Genomic DNA, 19,073 nt, shown 5'->3' with positions numbered 1-19,073 from the left:
GCCACTGTATTATGACACTAATCAAGAACAATTTATAATTCATATTATGTTAATAATTCTGATTGTATCCTATTATTACGAGCTACAACTTGTTCATAAGTCAGTAATGACAAGCCCAGCTGATCTTTCTGTTGGAGAGAGAAGATGTAGTAACTATGGTTACAACAATGTGGGAGAATATCACACTACACTACTCCTACATTGAGCATGTATTCTCTTGTATGAGTTCTTATTGCACTTACTTGGGAGAAAGGCTGAGCCATCTTTCTCAGGAACACTTTACACAGCTAATATGGATGACACAATAAATCAATACACTGAAGCCATACAATATAATAGTGTGGGCTCTATGGCTCATCAAGGGAACGACAGTTTAAATATTTGAACACTAACACCAACCAATAATTGATCATGCCAATATACCCAGTCAAATGATAGCCATTGTAACAAACCTGGACTGCCTCTTCTGTAGACAAGTTCAATACTGAATCCTTTAAATGTTCCTAACATACCATACCATATAAGGTGTAACAACAGTTGTAAGTCATCACATGACTAGTACCTGAATCCATTTGGGTAATTTACTCCTCTTGTCAAGCCTACCATATCGCTGTAACGGAATGACAAGTATTCTATACAATATGAACAGTGATCCATCTCTATTAGGTTACAAACATGACAGTAATTGTAACACTACCTTATCAGCAAACATCATGATACCATAATCTGACTTGTTCCTAATGGCTCGACCAACACACTGTAGTGGACACACAAACAATTAACCAAATTTCCTCTACATTGTAAGACCCCTTAAGAATGCCTCCTGCCAGGTGATTGGCTGTAATTGATTATCCCTGAGGCTACAAACACACAATGTATACACAAACAGTGGAGAGAAGCCACACTGTTTCCTACTCCACAGGAGGCATACCCCTCCATACCTGGGCTGCATTCCTCATGGCATCAAAAGTCAGAAAATCATTCTCCTTGACTTGAAACTGATCATGAAGATATTCCAGCCGTGCCTGTGGTGATTGGCTCACATGAGCTTGAGTACAGATCACATGATGCTTCTCACCTTAAGGATCCTACTCTGAGTGTACACATAGGGGATACCAAACATGACTACTGCTCTACCATAATGGTTGTCTGCGAGGGAACGGTGTATTAGTAATGATGTGTTAACCATATGAACTATGCTGTGTAGTGTAGTGTAGCGTGTGTGTGTGTGCGTGGTGTAGTGTACTGTAGTACTACTGTAGTGTAGTACTAGTGTAGTGTAGTACTAGTGTAGTGTGTGTACATACATGTGAGGGGAAGCCTCCATTGTCAATGACTCAGATCTTTCCTATTGCATGTCCATCCTCCTCCTGCCTGGGAGGGTCAGGGGACAAAGATTGAAGTGTGTGTGTGTGTGTGTGTGTGTGTGTGTGTGTGTGTGTGTGTGTGTGTGTGTGTGTGTGTGTGTGTGTGTGCGCGTGCATGTGTGTGTGTATGCGTGTGTGTGTATGCGTGTGTGTGATGTGTTTGGGAAACTTGTACAGATTCTATTTCATCAGTTGGACAGTTTACCAACACACTTCACCACAGACAGATCACCTAATCATGTTTAGTAAAGTGATTAACATTAACTTGGTCCACCCTGTACTCTCACATGATCTCCTAGTAGCCACTAATCTCGCCAGTTAGGATAATCATATTATAACACATGTTATCAGCCACTGGCAGTATATGTAGTACATTATTTAATACTGTAGGGCTGGAATAATATTAGTATCATGATCAGTTCATTATCACCTGACTTGTCTGGGTGTTGTGAATGGTGATAGTTGATGCTACCATAGTAACAGCCTCACTTGTAGGGACACTATTAGCCAGAAGATGTTATGGTCAGTAATAAGTGTCAAGAAATTATGGTATGTGATTGTGTTGATGGTTACTAGGTGATTATTGTAATCATACACCTTGTATTTTTTACTATCATGACACATGCACAAAAGCAAAGCCTTTGGCTACCATGCTAGGTAGCACTATCATCCCTAACCAGCGAACCAGCACTGATGTTGTGAGTCAGCGCAGGAAAATCTGGACTAGTAACCTGTACCATGTCCCACAGGTGAAGGTTTTGGCCCACACTGCACACGTACACACGTACACACACAACACACACGCTACACATACAGGATAGACTACCTGTCCCGAATTCTTTGATCTGGTCCCCCACTCCACCCACCCACCTAGCCAAAGGATGCTGGGAAACCTGCAATTTGATGAATGAATGGGCATGGATGGTGTTAACCCTGTTGTTATCATGGTGTTAACCCTGTTGTTGGCTTGCAAGACCAACTCAAGGGCACTCTGACCCTGCCTGGTGTCCACCACATAGTCAGAGCCAGGGGGGCTATCATTAGCCACACCACCAGAGTGGCATGTTACCAGGCCCACCACGAGGAGGTTGGTAGCATGCATGCACGCACGCACGCACGCACGCACGCACGCACGCACGCACACACACAAACACACTACACAATTACATAGACAAACTTACTAAAATCAACTCCCTCAGATACTTTTCCTCTGGCCACTGATAACAACACAGCTCCTCTCCCATTACAGCATGCCTATGACAACATGACCCATAGCAACCACTCCCACAAGCTGCCATACACTGGTGGGATATTATCTCAACTGAAGCATTATAAATTGTAGTGAAATGCATATCAATTGTGTTGTAATTTGATGTTTGCAGATAACATGCAACTAACTCATGTTTCCCTCAATGACATTAAGAAAAAGGGCAAAATCCTTTGAGGGTCATAGTGTACTGATCACACAGAACATAGGTGTTGTTGTGTGTTATAATATTGTACACGTTTTAGTTACCAATAGCAATGATCACCTTATGATAATTTTGTAGTGCTAAAGATGTTTCAATGAAGTCTTGTGTCTCGATGAACACCAGCTTGTTGGACTGTACCTTACTCATGATACCTTGATCAACCCATGATGATACGACTCCTTCCTGAGTGTGAAACAATACTTGTTGTAAGACACCCCTACCCAAATAATGGCCAGCCTGTATTTTTCCTTTGTCCAATATTTACGAATATTTAATATTAACACTCCAGTTTTACTAAGGTTAAGGTGTTCCCACAGGCTCCACTACCCAAAAGCACTAAGATACAAAGATGTGTACATTATAATAATTATTATACATATATGTAGCTAGCTAACATCAGGAGCCAACCCATTATAAAGTACTTGCGTGTGGCTCAGCTTTAGAATTTGTTCAAGTTAAAATTGAAAATGTGATCCAAAACTAACAAGCTTTCATGTTACAACACTGAGTGGGACAATGACATCATTTTGTGGTGTTGGTTGGTGTGGACATTATCACATCAACTAACTTAATTACTTGTTATTCATATTTTATCACTTGGCCATTTCCTGTGAAATATCATCAAAACAAACAATCTCATCCTACTGGCTGTGTTGGCTCCGGATCACATGATCCATTACTACAGCATAACCTCAGCATCTATATTGGGACCATGGACTAGTGTCCTGATTATCAAGGTGTCCTTATTGGTGAGGTGTCAGGTTACAATTTGGCAACTAACAACCAGCATTTCCTTTGGGTACAAATTGTTCACAGCTAAGATGTCACAACATGGTAAATACTATTCCCCAACCAACTAGAGACTGCACTTCACACTAACATACAAGATTTTGGTTCCAAATGGACCGGATCTATATAAGGACTGGCTCCATATAAGGACTGGCTCTATATAATAACTACATTATGAGTTTTACCTCTGAAAGAGGTAAAACTGACATCTTTTATAGCAACAGCCATAGAGAGATATGCAACATACACCCACCAAGTGTGTAATGTACAGTGTCTGTTACTGTAACAGACACCTTCCCTCCCGGTTACATACAGTATTGCATGTATGGTTAATCCAATGTTCAGTGATATGACAACAAATAAACTAACTCAATGACTGACTATGAGCCTAACACAATAACTCTACAGGAAGTAGTCATTAATTGGTCTTACAGGAAGTCATTCAGTGGTCCCTTCCTGTGTGTCACACACTATGCTAGTTATAATGTCACAGATGAGACAATAGAGTGTACAGATACACCAGTCTAGAGCCCTACCCACACAATATGTTGTTTCACTGGATGAATCAGTGAGGGACTTGCTGGAGATCCTGCAAGACTATATTATGTAGGATAACGACCGTGTTGATTTGAAATTGAAACTTGTACACACTACATCAGTGATGTAGCATATTGAACAATTGACAGAGTTTTACTAGCACATTTACTAGATTAGCTAATATTATATTATTGGTATTTACTTTAACACTCACCATATAATCATAACTGGGGAAGAAACAGACAACGCCATCAGGTACTGAAGCTGACACCTCCAGTAACAGGTTACCATAGTTACGGATCACAGCTGCACAACAGAAAAACAATCGATATTGTCTCACTTGTGTTTACTAAACATCAAAACAGTTTACTGTATGGAATAAACAAACAGGTCATAAACAATGAAAGTACTGGGAATTGAGGGAAGGTGTACAGGTGGACATTAGGATGGCTTTACTCTTGCAACTCAATCAGTTTCTTTGTGTGAGAAGTGTGGTATCCCTGGTGAGTTTTGTTGACAAGCAGAGATGTCATCATATGACACATGATGTCCTTAAATTATGTCGTTATATGTGTCAACTATTTCAAATGGTTCTGCCAGATTATTAGCAGTGCCATCCATGTCCATGTTACACATACCAGCTAGCTTGCAACAATACTATGGCTTCACCTGCATCTTCTCTGGCCTCAAATTTTGAAGAAATGGACACTTGGTCACTGCCTCGGCTGACCACCTGTGGATCACTGTATTCTAACACTTTTGAGCAGTCGGAACTTACCAGCGGACACACACAAGGTCTAGCTAGTGTCATACTGAAGGTTGCCATGGTGACTGGGTTGAAATCTAGCAGTTTAGGGTACATGTCAAGAGGAGACAGCGTCTGTGATTGGTGGAATTGAATATTACATTATGATCGGCAATAACAAGCATTAATAGTTTATGATTGGCTAAACACTGTTTGTTACAACTCAGTGCTGTTAACTAATATAGTAACAAGAAAATTTGTAGTACAAGAAATTCTGGGAATAGTGATAAGGCCACTAAGCTGCCAAACATAACTGAAGTTATTACAAAAGCACATTCAAGCACTGTTGGGGGTAGAAGCCATACAACCACTGACACGTTAAACAAGGGATCTATAGGAAGTTACTACTGAAAGGTATACACACCAACTACTGGTACTATTGTGATAAATGGAGCTGAAATCACAGTTTGAAACAGTGCAAAAAATCAGCAGTTGTGAATGCATACATGTGGTACAAAACAACATGTTTTTGATGTTTTATTGTACTTAATGGGATATGTGTGTAGCCTCTGTAAACAGCTTAATCATCACATGTTCTACACAGGAAAGACTGTCCTCAACCACACGAGGTAGTACAGTTCTAAGTAGTGCACACCACATTACCCCTGAGGTGATGACCACACTTTGGAATCTCTTGAACACTGGACCAATGGCTATCGATGCATCCATACAACTGTAGAACACAAGGGAATTACCCTAACAATTGCATCTCTGCTAGACAACATCCCATCCAATATATAAAATGGCAATTGTGGGTAGTTGGGATATATTTACAGGAAAAGGTTTTCATGATATCTAGTAATGTGGCAGGGAACATGTGGTGGGTGGGGATGGGTTAATGTGGCCAGGAACATTTTGTAGTCTATATTTCACTGTATTTATGACAGGCTACAGGACATGAAGCCGGCCCTTATACACCAGCTGTTTAGAAGAAATGGATCAAAGGAGAGGGAATTGTCAGAGTAACTACCATCCATTAGTAGTCTGGTCCAGGCAAGCTTGATTTTTTTCCTTTGTCATTTAGTCGAAAATAGACCAAATGGTATAAGGGGGAAAAACAGGCAAGACTATATATAGACCGTTAGCTAGCAGAACTAATCCTAGCATTGGGTTTTCCCCTTCTGCCATAAATGTAACCCATGGTTGGGGTTACACTATTGTACAATGATACACATACTGTAAACCTTACCAGAACAACACAACCAGGTATAGTGCTATCACCTAAGACAGTGAGCCAAACAAGATGGAGGGATAACAAAAAGGGTGTGTTCTCACACTTGTACAGGAAGTGTGATATCACAGGAAGTAATTAAGGGTTTCCTGAGGGGTCGTTACTATAGTGCTGATATGATAATCAATGATGTCACTAAATATGGTTTCACCACTAGTGAGTTCTGTTGGTAACCAGTGAAATATTATTACATCCTAACCAGTGTAATATGGACACCTTGGGACGAGTGTAATATGGACACCTGGGGACCAGTGTAATATGGACACCTTGGGACCAGTGTAATATGGACACCTTGGGACGAGTGTAATATGGACACCTTGGGATGAGTGTAATATGGACACCTTGGGACGAGTGTAATATGGACACCTTGGGACGAGTGTAATATGGACACCTTGGGACGAGTGTAATATGGACACCTTGGGACGAGTGTAATATGGGCACCTAGGGACCAGTGTAATATGGACACCTCGGGACCAGTGTAATATGGACACCTTGGGACGAGTGTAATATGGACACCTTGGGACGAGTGTAATATGGGCACCTAGGGACCAGTGTAATATGGACACCTAGGGACCAGTGTAATATGGACACCTTGGGACGAGTGTAATATGGACACCTTGGGACCAGTGCAATATAGACACTTGGGGACCAGTGTAATATGGACACCTGGGGACCAGTGTAATATGGACACCTCGGGACCAGTGTACTTGAGGTGTCCATATTACACTGGTCCCAAGGTGTCCATATTACACTGGTCCTGAGGTGTTCATATTACACTGGTCCCAAGGTGTCCATATCACACTGGTCCTGAGGTGTTCATATTACACTGGTCCCAAGGTGTCCATATTACACTGGTCCCGAGGTGCCCATATTACACTGGTCCTGAGGTGTCCATATTACACTGGTCCCAAGGTGTCCATATTACACTGGTCCTGAGGTGTTCATATTACACTGGTCCCAAGGTGTCCATATTACACTGGTCCCGAGGTGCCCATATTACACTGGTCCTGAGGTGTCCATATTACACTGGTCCCAAGGTGTCCATATTACACTGGTCCCAAGGTGTCCATATTACACTGGTCCTGAGGTGTTCATATTACACTGGTCCCAAGGTGTCCATATTACACTGGTCCCGAGGTGCCCATATTACACTGGTCCCGAGGTGCCCATATTACACTGGTCCCAAGGTGTTACTGATCCAGAGGTATCCAAATAGAGCCAGTGTAATATGGACACCTCCAATAATGTCCTGATTATCAAGGTGTTCCAATTTTCCAGTTTATGTATTAAGGGATACTTTGGGACCTGTCTGGATTATGTAGGTGTCCTCAAGTGTCCACATTAACAGGTTCCAGTACTGGGCAGTAGCTCACTCACGGCCCTTCATGTTGGGTATGCACATTGGCACTGGAAGGGAGATTGGAATGGAGATATTTACCTGAAGTAGAGTATGGGATCAATGATAGTAGGAGTACGATCATCATAAGGCTCAATAATCAAACTGAAACCTAGGCAATGACAACATGATTACCATATTAAGTAACACAACATTGCTATATACAGTGGTGTTATGGGAGGCAATAGATTCATAAATAGCAACTAGGATTACCTCAACATAACAAATAAAGGAGCAGTTATCATTTACAAATGCACACACATATAGCACAGATAATTAGAGGTGTGCATCATTTAGAGCTCACCTTTAGTGTACGTACTAACCATACTAGCAAAGCTGGCCACAACAGATAGAGCTGTAAAGTCTCGGACTGAAGTTAGTTCTAGTGTTCGTAGTAATGACTCCAGTCTCTCGTAACAGAACCTGTTGTCATAGTAATGATGATATCACAAGTATCACTTGATCACACACCTCAATGGCTTCCTGTCAATGCACACTGATTGGACACAATGTTGCAGGAAGGAGGAGGGGCTCTCTGACACCACTCTCTGAACACGAAGCCTCATCTAACCCATCACCATGACAATGGCAAATAAACACAGCAGTAGATGAGCTCTAGGCTCACATGGACAGACCACTATATTAGCATGGGGAGGCTTATTTACTAGAGATTGTAAGTGTTAACACTGGAATCAGTTAATGTGGACACTTGAGGACAACTACATAATCCAGACACTTAGTTAAGGTCCCCCTCACTACATAAACTGACCTGGAAAATCAGGACACCTTGATAATCAGGACATTATTGGTTGGTCCAAAAGTGTCCATATTTAGATGCTCCATGCTAAAATAGTGGTACTCTGGCCAGGAAGATGGTTCTCACCTTTAAGTATTCATTAAACCTCTTCATAAACGAGATGAAGAACTCAGCTCTTCTAATGCTGCCAGGTATGGCCTCTGTAATATCATTACAAAAATCATTAACTCATTTACTGCCCAGCAACATATATGACTATTAGTGGACAGAAAACTGACTAGCCCAACAAGAGTAGTGTGGCAGTAGTTATTGTATTGTACAGAGTTACCATGTTAGAGAAGAGTACACCTGGGAGTCAAACTGATAACAGACCAGTTGATGACTAATTGACCCCAAACAGCTTGTCATCTAGTGCCTACAGAGTTCCCACAACATTTCTTGTGGTATGAGAGCTAAGTCACCTGTGCTAATAATATGGACATGGTATGGGAGTTTTAGCACTGGTAAAGTAGGCCCAGAGAACAATAGATCAAAATTTGTGCCAACAATGAACTACATATAGTCACCATATACTCATTATGGTTACCATAAGGAGCCATAGCAACACACCTAATGAAATAGCTCAGATCACAGCAGCCATACTATCAGGTCAGTAGGCATCACTGCTGTATGGCTTCACTGGGGACAGGCTAGGGGTCACACTTCATGACATGCACTACCATATAAGGCAGTCACATACCTACACCTCCCTCTCACACCCCTAACAAAATTACACACTTCACTAACAGCTAACAACTCCTCTGAAATGTAATGGCTAATAGAACAGGTCTAAACATGTGTGGCAGCTTTGAGTGGTGTGCGTGTAGTGTGTGTGTGTGTGTGTAGTGCGTTCTAAGCTTTCCCCTAACTTGGGGTTGCATGACTGTTTTACTGGCAACAAACAGAAAGAAGGAAGGTGTGTGTGAGGCAGAACAGCATTTAGAGCACTGGCCTGGTAATTGCTCAGTTACGTTCAGTTGCTGTTTGTTTCCTTGAGCAATAAACTTTACTCACATTGCTCCAGTCTACACAGCTGTATAATGGTGGCCTGGTGTCAACTGGGGAACCAAATTCCCAAATCATGTTTAGCGGTGTTGAGGTTGCTGTGAAAATTTGAGTTCATGACCATGGATTACTAGTCCTGCCCCTGGAGGATTTGCCTGCACAGATTTTGAATTCCTGAGTGGTGTACAGGTGTGCGTGTGCGTGCATGCGTTTATTTGGCAATAATCATTGTTCCACTCAATGAAGTACATCACTTACTGTCAACTAAAGCTAAACAGCAAGATAAATTATTTATCACAATTATCTTAATTGATGAAATTTACATGACATCACTTATGGCCAACATAATAACTGGTTGATCAGCACATTCCTAATATGGTAGTGTTATCACTGCACTATAATTCCCTAATTATTTTAGTGTGAACTAGTCCAGTCTGGGAATGATGACAATGAAGACTGATCAGTAAAGGAATACAAGCAGGTGCTGTATGATGTATCACATGTTGTATTTGAAGGGGATGGCCATTTGTCAAATTCTCTAACATATCTTCCACGTCATCAATTAAAATCATACAATAATAGATTATCAGATCCTAATAGTCTCTGAGGCACATACCCACATGCATACACACACACATACACACACACACAAAGAAAAGAAAAGCCTCTGCCTACCATGGGGACACCTGTGTGCTACTCAGGAGCTATGAGTCAGTGCAGCAAATCTCCTGGGGCAGGACTAGTAACCCACAGGAAGTTGTACCATGTCCCATAGGTAAAGGTGGGCATCCGAAGTCCCATCTGGACCTTTACCAATTGTATGAGACACGAATAGTTGGCCCCAGTTGACACCAGGTCCCCATTAACAGCTGGGTAGACTGGAGCAATGTGAGTAAAGTTTCTTGCTCAAGGAAACAAAGACAGCAGCAACTTGGCATGACCCTGGTACCACTTGGTTATGTTGCCACACACATGTACGCACACATATCGACCGGCTATCAGTACAATACTGCAGCACACAAAACAGTGTATTTGCTAGATTATTGATATTTTGAAATCTTTATATGATTGAAGTAGGAATTAAATGTCCACTAGTATAGCTGAAGGTGTCCCTTGTTTCATTGATTTTTGTTTCTATAATACTACAAACTTTCTAATTTCTTGTTTGTTTACTTTTTGTAATGAGTGGTGAACCAACAATGCCGTCAGACATAGCTATCAATTGAGTGACTTAACGCACGCCCCAACAATCAATCGACTATCAATTACTGGAAAGCATTGTGGCCATTTTGCTTCATTTTCAGCTTTGCTCCACCCACCATACAACATTATGAGGTGTGCCTCTGCAAATCAATCCAGTAACTATTGGTAACTATTGAAATTGTGAGTAAATATCAATTTACTGAGAAATTAATGATCCTTCCGCTTTGTTTTCAGGTAAAATGTGTCACTTGTTAGATCACATTAATAATAGTGCCCTACAATAACTTTAGTCACTACAGAAACTACGGACGATTCTTGTGATAGCCAACTCCACTGAAGCTACCATGCATGAGTTACCACCTACAAGGTGATGGAGAAAGAAAAGGAGGACAAAGGTAACTTCTTGATATATGCACCGTAGCTGCTGTGGTTGGTGAAAAGACACGTCTCTGGCTGAAGTGATGTCGAAATCAAGGTCACAGTCTTAACTATAGTTGAGCTATACTTAGCTAGAGGCATCAGTCAGTCAGTCAGTCAGTCAGTCCAGTCAGTCAGTCAGTCAGTCAGTCAGTCCAGTCAGTCAGTCAGTCAGTCCAGTCAGTCAGTCAGTCCAGTCAGTCAGTCAGTCCAGTCAGTCAGTCAGTCAGTCAGTCAGTCAGTCAGTCAGTCAGTCAGTCAGTCAGTCAGTCAGTCAGTCAGTCAGTCAGTCAGTCAGTCAGTCAGTCAGTCAGTCAGTCAGTCAGTCAGTCAGTCAGTCAGTCAGTCAGTCAGTCAGTCAGTCAGTCAGTCAGTCAGTCAGTCAGTCAGTCAGTCAGTCAGTCAGTCAGTCAGTCAGTCAGTAGATAATTCAGTTAGTCACAAAAACTTGTTGGAAGAGTTGGGGGTCACTCTACAGGTATTTTTGGGCTTGTAGCCAATACTGTCAAGTTGTCAATGATGTTGGTTTTAAGGTGATAATTTTGGCCAGAAAAAGCCCAAACTTTTATGATCCCATTGCAGAACACTTGGTCTTCCCGCCTCCACATGGTTACAGGTCACATGGTCTTCCTGCCTTCACATGGTTACAGGTCACATGGTCTTCCTGCCTCCACATGGTTACACGTCACTGACACTTTGCTATTACCATATTCAGTTTACTGCAAACTCCCAACTAAGGAAGTCATTAACCTTCTACACTGAACAGGGGGTAGGGTATAGTGGAACTGGTGGACACTTGAGGACACCTACATAATCCAGACACTTAGATAAGGTCCCAAAGTATCCCTTAGTACATAAACTGACCTGGAAAATCAGGACACCTTGGTAATCAGGACAGTATTGGGTGGCCCCAAGTTACATATCAAATTAATGATGTCATTACAGATCATGTGATTACACTTCACAAACTAATCAATTATGATGATGGTGATAATAAGATAGCAGTATCACACTGCAAAAATGAACTGGTAAAACAAGATGAACTGGTAAAACAGGATGAACTGGTAAAACAAGATGAACTGGTAAAACAGGATGAACTGGTAAAACAGGATGAACTGGTAAAACAGGATTGATTTATACAGTAGAGATTGAGCTATCTGAGCCTTGTTAACCAAAAGATTCGAACATGTCAAGATGACTGTTCTATTAGAGCATTTTGTCAATAAGTGTATGTTCTTAGAGTAGAAACTAACCTCTAATATAAATAGCTGTTTGATTTGTACTATTCAGTTATGCAAACACAGGGTCTTCCCTAAAAAGTAAAAGGTTTGTTTAAAATTGACTTTAAAGATGGCAGCAAATGAATTAACAGTCTTACCGCTCTATTCTGCTGGGGAGAACTCCATCTCTTCTTTGGAACAGCCTCCTTATTTTTTAAATGGAGAAATCACCATGAACTATGGTTTTAACACACTGGGTCTTTGTAGCCATGAGCTACGATTAAGTGCTTGTAAGCTGTTAGCTATACAGTTGTTGTACAAATTGAGTTCCTTACTGTCTAAAATGTCTAATGTTCCAAAACTAACCAATGTGTGGCAGTCCATTTCTTTGTTACTATAAATAACAGTGTTATGACAGGACCACCATGAGCAGGACTCAAACATTAATTATGTATTTCAGTGAATTCTAAAATACTGAAATACTGATTTTAATGTATCAATTACATATTTCATGGTTTAGTGGTGGCCATACATGAAGCCAAGCCCTCAAGCAGACAATCACACACTGTATGAGTGTAGAAGTATTCAACTGCTCCTATAATGATAGTTTACTATTGAGGTATTTACAAGTAGTAAAACTCTTCAAGTAATAACACAGGTGGGGGTGTCAGTTACCAGGTGTTCTTCTCAATACTTCAAAAATGCAGTACCACTCATCTCTGGTGCACGTGATATTGTATAAAAATGTACACGTACCATGTGCACTGTACTAGTCTTAAAAATTCAACTGAGAATGAGCCTTAGCATCCCTTCACCATTGAAGCAATAAAAGAATGTGCGAACATCAGCCAGTCACATAAACCTCCACTATGGGATACTCTAATAGAGCAGTGACACAGCTCCCTAGACACACCTATTGAGTTCTTGCTTCTATGCCGTTGATATTTAGAGTAATGATATAAAGCAAGTCACAGTGGAAATATCAATGACATGGTACTTCAATGAAAAGCATTTATGATGGAGAAATTCAGTTGTAGGTTTGATAATAGTTTCAAACTCACTATGGTAACCACAGTAACAAATTACCTACCTTTCAGAATATCATCTGGTATGATGGGGTTGGCAAGGTGACTATCAGTTTCCCTAGCAACACTCTCTTGTCGTAGACCTGTACACATTAAACTACACCCACCACATCACCATGACAACCATACCCTCAACAAGGTTACGATACTCTGACTGTAGTTGTTCAGCTCTATTTTGTTTAGACCTGTGTGTTGCCATAGTAACATGACATATATTACAGAAATAACCAACTCTTCAATGATTTCAGATAAGGTGTTCAGGTTGTTATGACAACGCTCCAGGGTAGACCGAGTAATGTGCAGACTCATCACTTCAATACAAACATTATCTGTGGGGCATGGTAGGACATGTGAAGGGATCACATGATAATGAAGCCACACCAATATTATGTGCTTCATCAAATACAACTACAGATGCCCTCGGCAATTCCTTGGAAACAATCTCAGCAATTTTTGGGTCCAGCAAGTAATGATAGCTGTAGACAATGGCATTAGCATGAGTGAGCTGTGGGTGTGGCTGTGACATCACGTGAATCACATGATGTCATACTAACAGCATATCTGGCCAGGAAATAAGGACACCATCCCTTAGTTGAGCCATATTGCTTCAGGTCATCCTTAACAACAAATGCTAATATACTCTAATAGAACAGTCACCATACCTACCAGGTTATATATTCCCTGAGGCAACAACACTTGTGTCATCTTCAGTTGGGCAGTGCTGAACTTCTACAGTGAATAATAACAATATGGCCACCATATCCTAGCAACCACCTCAAAATAGTCACATATTGGTACACTGGTGTCCATCTCGTGTTTGGCTCGTACAAATGACGCAGTTAATGACATACAATTCTCATCAACCTTTTTGTGATTCTTACTAACCTAGTAGGGTGGCTTAAAGTATGAACACCAACAGCACACAATGTAAGCCACACCTCAGGATGGATGCACAAATTTTTCCGAGAGCTGACAGATATCCCCAGGAACTTTGGCATCTTACCAGTTTCCATGGCGATGTAGTTTAACAACACCTTCATTTCTTCTATTGTCTATGGCATCATATGATACAACTATTACCATGGAAACTAGCATCTCACCTTCTGCACCTCAGGTACAGTACGAGTGCAGTAGATCAACTTCTGTACACTGTGCTTGTTGGCCTGTCAGTGTTGTCATGACAACAAGTAGCTTGTGCACATGTTAGTTGATGCTTTGTCAAACATTATTGAACAGTATCAACACATGTACAACACATGTACAACAATTTCACAAGAGACGTGGAGAATGTAGCTTGGTTATGATTCAAGTAATAAAAACTAGTGAAACAAGAACGATGGTATTACAACATAGCTTGGAGACAAAATCGCTAGCTACATCGACATGTTATGATCCATTCAATGCCTATGCAATTTTACCCAACTTGTGAACAATGATGCTTCACTGATACTGAGATTGGTGGTGTATTACTCTCCTCAATAAAATGAATTTTGTGTAATTTGTTTTAGTGGCGCTTAAAACATGTCCAGTCTCCTTGAACATGGTTGTTGTATTAGGGCGAGTACTTTATTATATCTTGCTGCTGATTTCAACATCGCTGGGCATTGCTGCAATGTCTTGTTTTTTCTACAACTAAACCAGTTGCTATACCAACTAAACCAGTTGCTATACCAACTAACTGGGACCATGCTCCAATCAGCTATACATCATTAAGGGGTGTGAACCCAGAGATCATTGAAGCACGTAGTGTCATACTCTGTTGCCATTAGTGCAACTATCTACTGTAGTGTGAGCTATCTACTGTAGTGTGAGCTATTTACTGTAAGTATGAGCTGTTCAAGTTTTGTGGTATAAAGTGTCAATACACAAAATTAATGCTTTGGTATGGTTTCTATTAACTTCTATGAGTTTCCATTCACTTGTCATGTACTCTGTTCTCCCAAATATGGCAAATGAATGTATATTCACATTCATCATTATCAACACACCCTCAGAAGCCACAGGTGAGTTTGTTATTGTGGCATGGAATGGTCGTATACTGTACAGCTTAGCCTCTAGCCTTGTGACTGTGGTCAGGTAGGAAAAACAAATCAGGTTTTGGCGATATTAAAAAATCAGTATTCATCCTTCTGTAATTTACTTGTAGATTTGACATAAAACTTTAAAGATACTTTTCAATTGCAAATGACATTTCTAAGATGGCGGCTATTAGCAGCAATATTATGACTAATTTCTCAGCAAGACATACTTGCTATAGACTGATTACCTTATTAGGTGTGGTTTTTAACCATAACCTTTCTGTAACACGCCAAGTTTTGTAGGTCAAAACTGTATCATAACATCATGATAACATCATGACATCATCATAACATCATGATAACATTCTCTTCTGAAATTTCCTTATCTATAGAACTCACCAGATGGTAGGCAATAATTAGAGACAAAAGTGATATAGTCTTGCCAGTACCCGAGGGCATCTCCAGCACACAATGACCCTGAGGGGGTGTGGACAAGGGTAACAATAACACATGTGTTTACTCCTACAAGCATTACTGGAATCATGTGCAACAACACCACAGGTGAAGGAAGGCGAAAAAGTTGGGGACACAAAATTATTTGAGCTGACACTTGTATGGAATCTGGAGGCTTGTTCATGTTGTCAAGGTTGTAGTGATTACAACAGTGTACGAAATGAGGCACGAGGCACACACTCAGCATGCAAAGCATTCTCCTTTTAGAGAGATCTGGGGGCATGCCCCCTATAAAAATAGGCGTTACTAGATTGAATCTGGTGGCACATTTGTAAAAGTACCTTTCAGGTACGACATACGTACAATGAATCCTTCCACTATATGATATAGCTGCCAGTTTGGAAACCATGACGATATTTAATCATGAGATACACTCGTGACATCATACAAGGTAATTATTGGAGGAGCTCTGCCCCTCTCATCTGAAAGTTGGAGGAGCTCCAGCCCAGCCCCTACCTTCCGCCGCCACTGCAAATAGGATAAACCAAGTACAGAAAGATAGACCACCAAAGCCTACATAAATTATAACCTCACCAAAGTGAAATGAGGGGAAAAAACCCCAACTTCAGGATCTAAAATGTAGGCCCCTCAAATTCTGGTTGTATGTCACATGTTAGTCTTCCTCCATGTGGGACAAATGGTGTGTGTTGCATGCAATACAGTATTTGTCTGTAGTATATATAGTTTGCCTGTAGTATAGTGTGTGTGTGTGTGTGTGTGTGCGTGTGTGTGTGTGTGTGTGTGTGTGTGTGTAGTATAGTGTGTGTGTGTGTAGTATAGTATGTGTGTAGTATAGTATGTGTGTAGTATAGTATGTGTGTAGTATAGTATGTGTGTAGTGTGTGTGTAGTATAGTGTGTGTAGTATAGTGTGTGACTGTAGTATAGTGTGTGTGTAGTATAGCGTGTGTGTGTGTTCAAGGGGGTGTCACGTAGGTACGTGCTGTAGGGAGATCTGCGACTGCGATCTAAGTCTTGACCGGCCGAAATTTCACTTTGACCTGTGACTAAGAGTCTTTTTCAATCTTTGACTGGTGACCTAGCGATGATATTTCAGTACTTTTCGATTGTTGGCCAGAAATTTTTACCCTTGACCGTTGACTTGGCACAAATTTGGTGGCCTTGACCTTTGACTTAGACCATGGTCGCAGATCTACCTACAGTGAGTTCCTGTATGTCACCCCCTTGGTGTAGTATAGTGTGTGTGTAGCAGATCTGATGTGTAGTATAGTGTGTAGTAGTATAGTGTGTGTAGCAGATCTGGTGCATAGTATAGTGTGTGTAGCAGATCTGGTGTGTAGTAGTGTGTGTGGCAGATCTGGTGTGTAGTATAGTGTGTGTAGTAGATCTGGTGTGTAGTATAGTGTGTTGTTTGCATGATGTAATGTATCACACGGTACTGGTGATATACACATACACACACACACATTAGCATCCAGTGTTCTCTTCAGTTCATTCATATAGGCGAACTGCTCGGGGTAGATGAACTCGTACGGGAAATATACGGTAAGTCCGTCAATATCTAACCTATAGGGGGATATAATACACCACGTGATGTGTTGTATTGGACCTACTTCATCTTGCTGCAGTTACAGTATTTCGTATTTAATGAATTCTGAATTATGTGCATCTTTTGATTGTGGTATTGATGGCGGCGCTAAAAGTTGCTAAGAGTGAGTTGAGGAAGAGCCTTAAACGAGCCATCATGGGCTTAAATGAGGTAGATCGTCACCAGCAAAGTATATCGTTATGTCAGAAGGTAAGAGGTGCAATATTATACTCCATTTTATTTGTACGCCTAGTTGATTGCGACCAGCGCTTACCAGTCTAGTAAGCGCGTATCTGTATTTATTAGTATGAATGATGAAGTGGACACTACCCCAATAATACACGTGAGTCACAATATAATTATGTAATGACGTCACACTTCCATATTAGGATGTTCTGAAGACGAACAGGTAAAATGTCTACCTAGCAACTGTTACCATGTGTGTATTGTAAGGTTGCTATATGTTCCATGGTACGACCCTAATAACGTCACAATGAAGATGTTACGAGTCACATCACTGGATGACTATAACTCATTACCAATGACAAAGTGGGGCGTGAAGCAACCAGTTGGTGAGGATATAAGATATGCCAAATTTACAATGATCCATTAAGGCCTCACTTTTACCTTGTGGGTTACGTTTATCTTCACCTGAGGCCCTAGTAACAGGTTTGATGCTCCAATACTAACAGTGGCGTATCTCTGGTTTGGTAGTGCCAAGAGCAAAAAAGAGGTAACTGTCTGCTGACAATGGCAGCCCTCCACCAACTATAATATTATGTCAAACCCTTATTATAACTGCATAGTTTGCTACACTGCTTCTCTGAATAGTGTGACTGCTCTATTAGAGTATCTTGATCTCACATACTGGTGTGGCACCAAAATTCTTTGGTAGGGCACAGGCCCACCCCTAGATATGCCACTGCATACCAACAATGTTCTGATCACCAGCTCTTGAAACATTATAAACTTGTGTTGGATCTAAAATTATAGCTAAAAATATCAACGAGTAAGAATTAAAACTAAAACCAAAAAGATTTTCATATTCATAAACTAAAATTGTCGACAAAACTAGCTAAGACTATAACTAAAACTGCTTATTGCACTTAAGATTCATGTGATCTATTACAGGTGATGATGACCGAGAGGAGTCGCATGATCTAGACCTTGTGGTTACCCCTGGACTGGGGTTTACTATGGTAAAGTGTGATCATGTGATCACTGCTAGATCATGTGATCCTTACTTATAGGATGGTAAGAGGATTGGCAGGGGAAAGGTGAACACTGTTACCATGGTTACCAGACTGTCATGTGATCATCAAACAGGGTTACTACGACAACTATTTGTCTAAATGTCGAGCTAGTGGACACACCGCCATCACCATAGGTACGACTCTGACCCTTATTAGGAAGTAATGTCTACAATAGCTCTAATAGTTTTGTGCAATACAGAGTAGGGCTGAAACGGATAGTAGTTTTTACTATCCGGATATCCTGAACAAAATCTTTCCAGATATCCTACGGATAGTGACATCATCACTTGCTATAAAAGCATTGTATATTTGTTGTGAACATGTTTGTTTTACTAGTACTTTAATAGAATAAAACATAACACTTAAATGAAGATTAAGTAAGTTTGTAATAATGTTTAACTGGATCAAGGAAACATTA

General features: G+C 40.8%; 2 protein-coding genes across 7 annotated transcripts in view; one reads left to right on the top strand and one right to left on the bottom strand.

Moving 5' to 3' along the window:
- Positions 1-21: 21 nt before the first annotated feature.
- LOC136237168 (general transcription and DNA repair factor IIH helicase subunit XPD-like) lies at positions 22-17,473 on the bottom strand. Its single transcript, XM_066027482.1, has 29 exons — positions 17,428-17,473; positions 17,281-17,380; positions 15,741-15,818; positions 14,424-14,486; positions 14,262-14,375; positions 14,098-14,208; positions 13,990-14,052; positions 13,878-13,940; positions 13,705-13,828; positions 13,556-13,652; positions 13,453-13,508; positions 13,329-13,406; positions 8,481-8,554; positions 8,069-8,163; positions 7,902-8,020; positions 7,640-7,709; positions 5,574-5,643; positions 4,944-5,045; positions 4,835-4,898; positions 4,380-4,471; positions 2,900-3,022; positions 2,549-2,621; positions 1,079-1,149; positions 942-1,025; positions 698-757; positions 563-610; positions 453-503; positions 243-287; positions 22-128 (listed from the first exon to the last, which is right to left on the bottom strand). The coding sequence occupies exons 1-29, from the start codon at positions 17,430-17,432 to the stop codon at positions 45-47; spliced, it is 2,277 nt and encodes a 758-aa protein (XP_065883554.1). The 5' UTR covers positions 17,433-17,473; the 3' UTR covers positions 22-44.
- Positions 17,411-19,073, top strand: part of LOC136237178 (5-formyltetrahydrofolate cyclo-ligase-like) — a 17,782-nt gene continuing 16,119 nt past the window's right edge. For 2 of the 6 annotated variants that reach the window (XM_066027498.1, XM_066027499.1), the window contains exons 1-7: positions 17,447-17,612; positions 17,656-17,745; positions 17,792-17,811; positions 17,856-17,974; positions 18,534-18,601; positions 18,653-18,679; positions 18,729-18,789. In XM_066027498.1, the coding sequence (XP_065883570.1) occupies positions 17,502-17,612; positions 17,656-17,745; positions 17,792-17,811; positions 17,856-17,974; positions 18,534-18,601; positions 18,653-18,679; positions 18,729-18,789 (496 nt within the window). In that variant the 5' untranslated portion in view covers positions 17,447-17,501. Of the gene's footprint in view, positions 17,613-17,655; positions 17,746-17,791; positions 17,812-17,855; positions 17,975-18,533; positions 18,602-18,652; positions 18,680-18,728; positions 18,790-18,839; positions 19,041-19,073 lie in introns of those variants that run through there. The other 4 variants (XM_066027500.1, XM_066027495.1, XM_066027497.1 and 1 more) reach the window with 4 other exon arrangements.

Source organism: Dysidea avara, chromosome 10 (assembly GCF_963678975.1).
Source record: "Dysidea avara chromosome 10, odDysAvar1.4, whole genome shotgun sequence".
In the NCBI taxonomy this organism is placed as follows: domain Eukaryota; kingdom Metazoa; phylum Porifera; class Demospongiae; order Dictyoceratida; family Dysideidae; genus Dysidea; species Dysidea avara.
The sequence above is the reverse complement of the archived record's forward strand: the minus strand, read 5'-3'. Positions and strand labels throughout refer to the sequence as shown.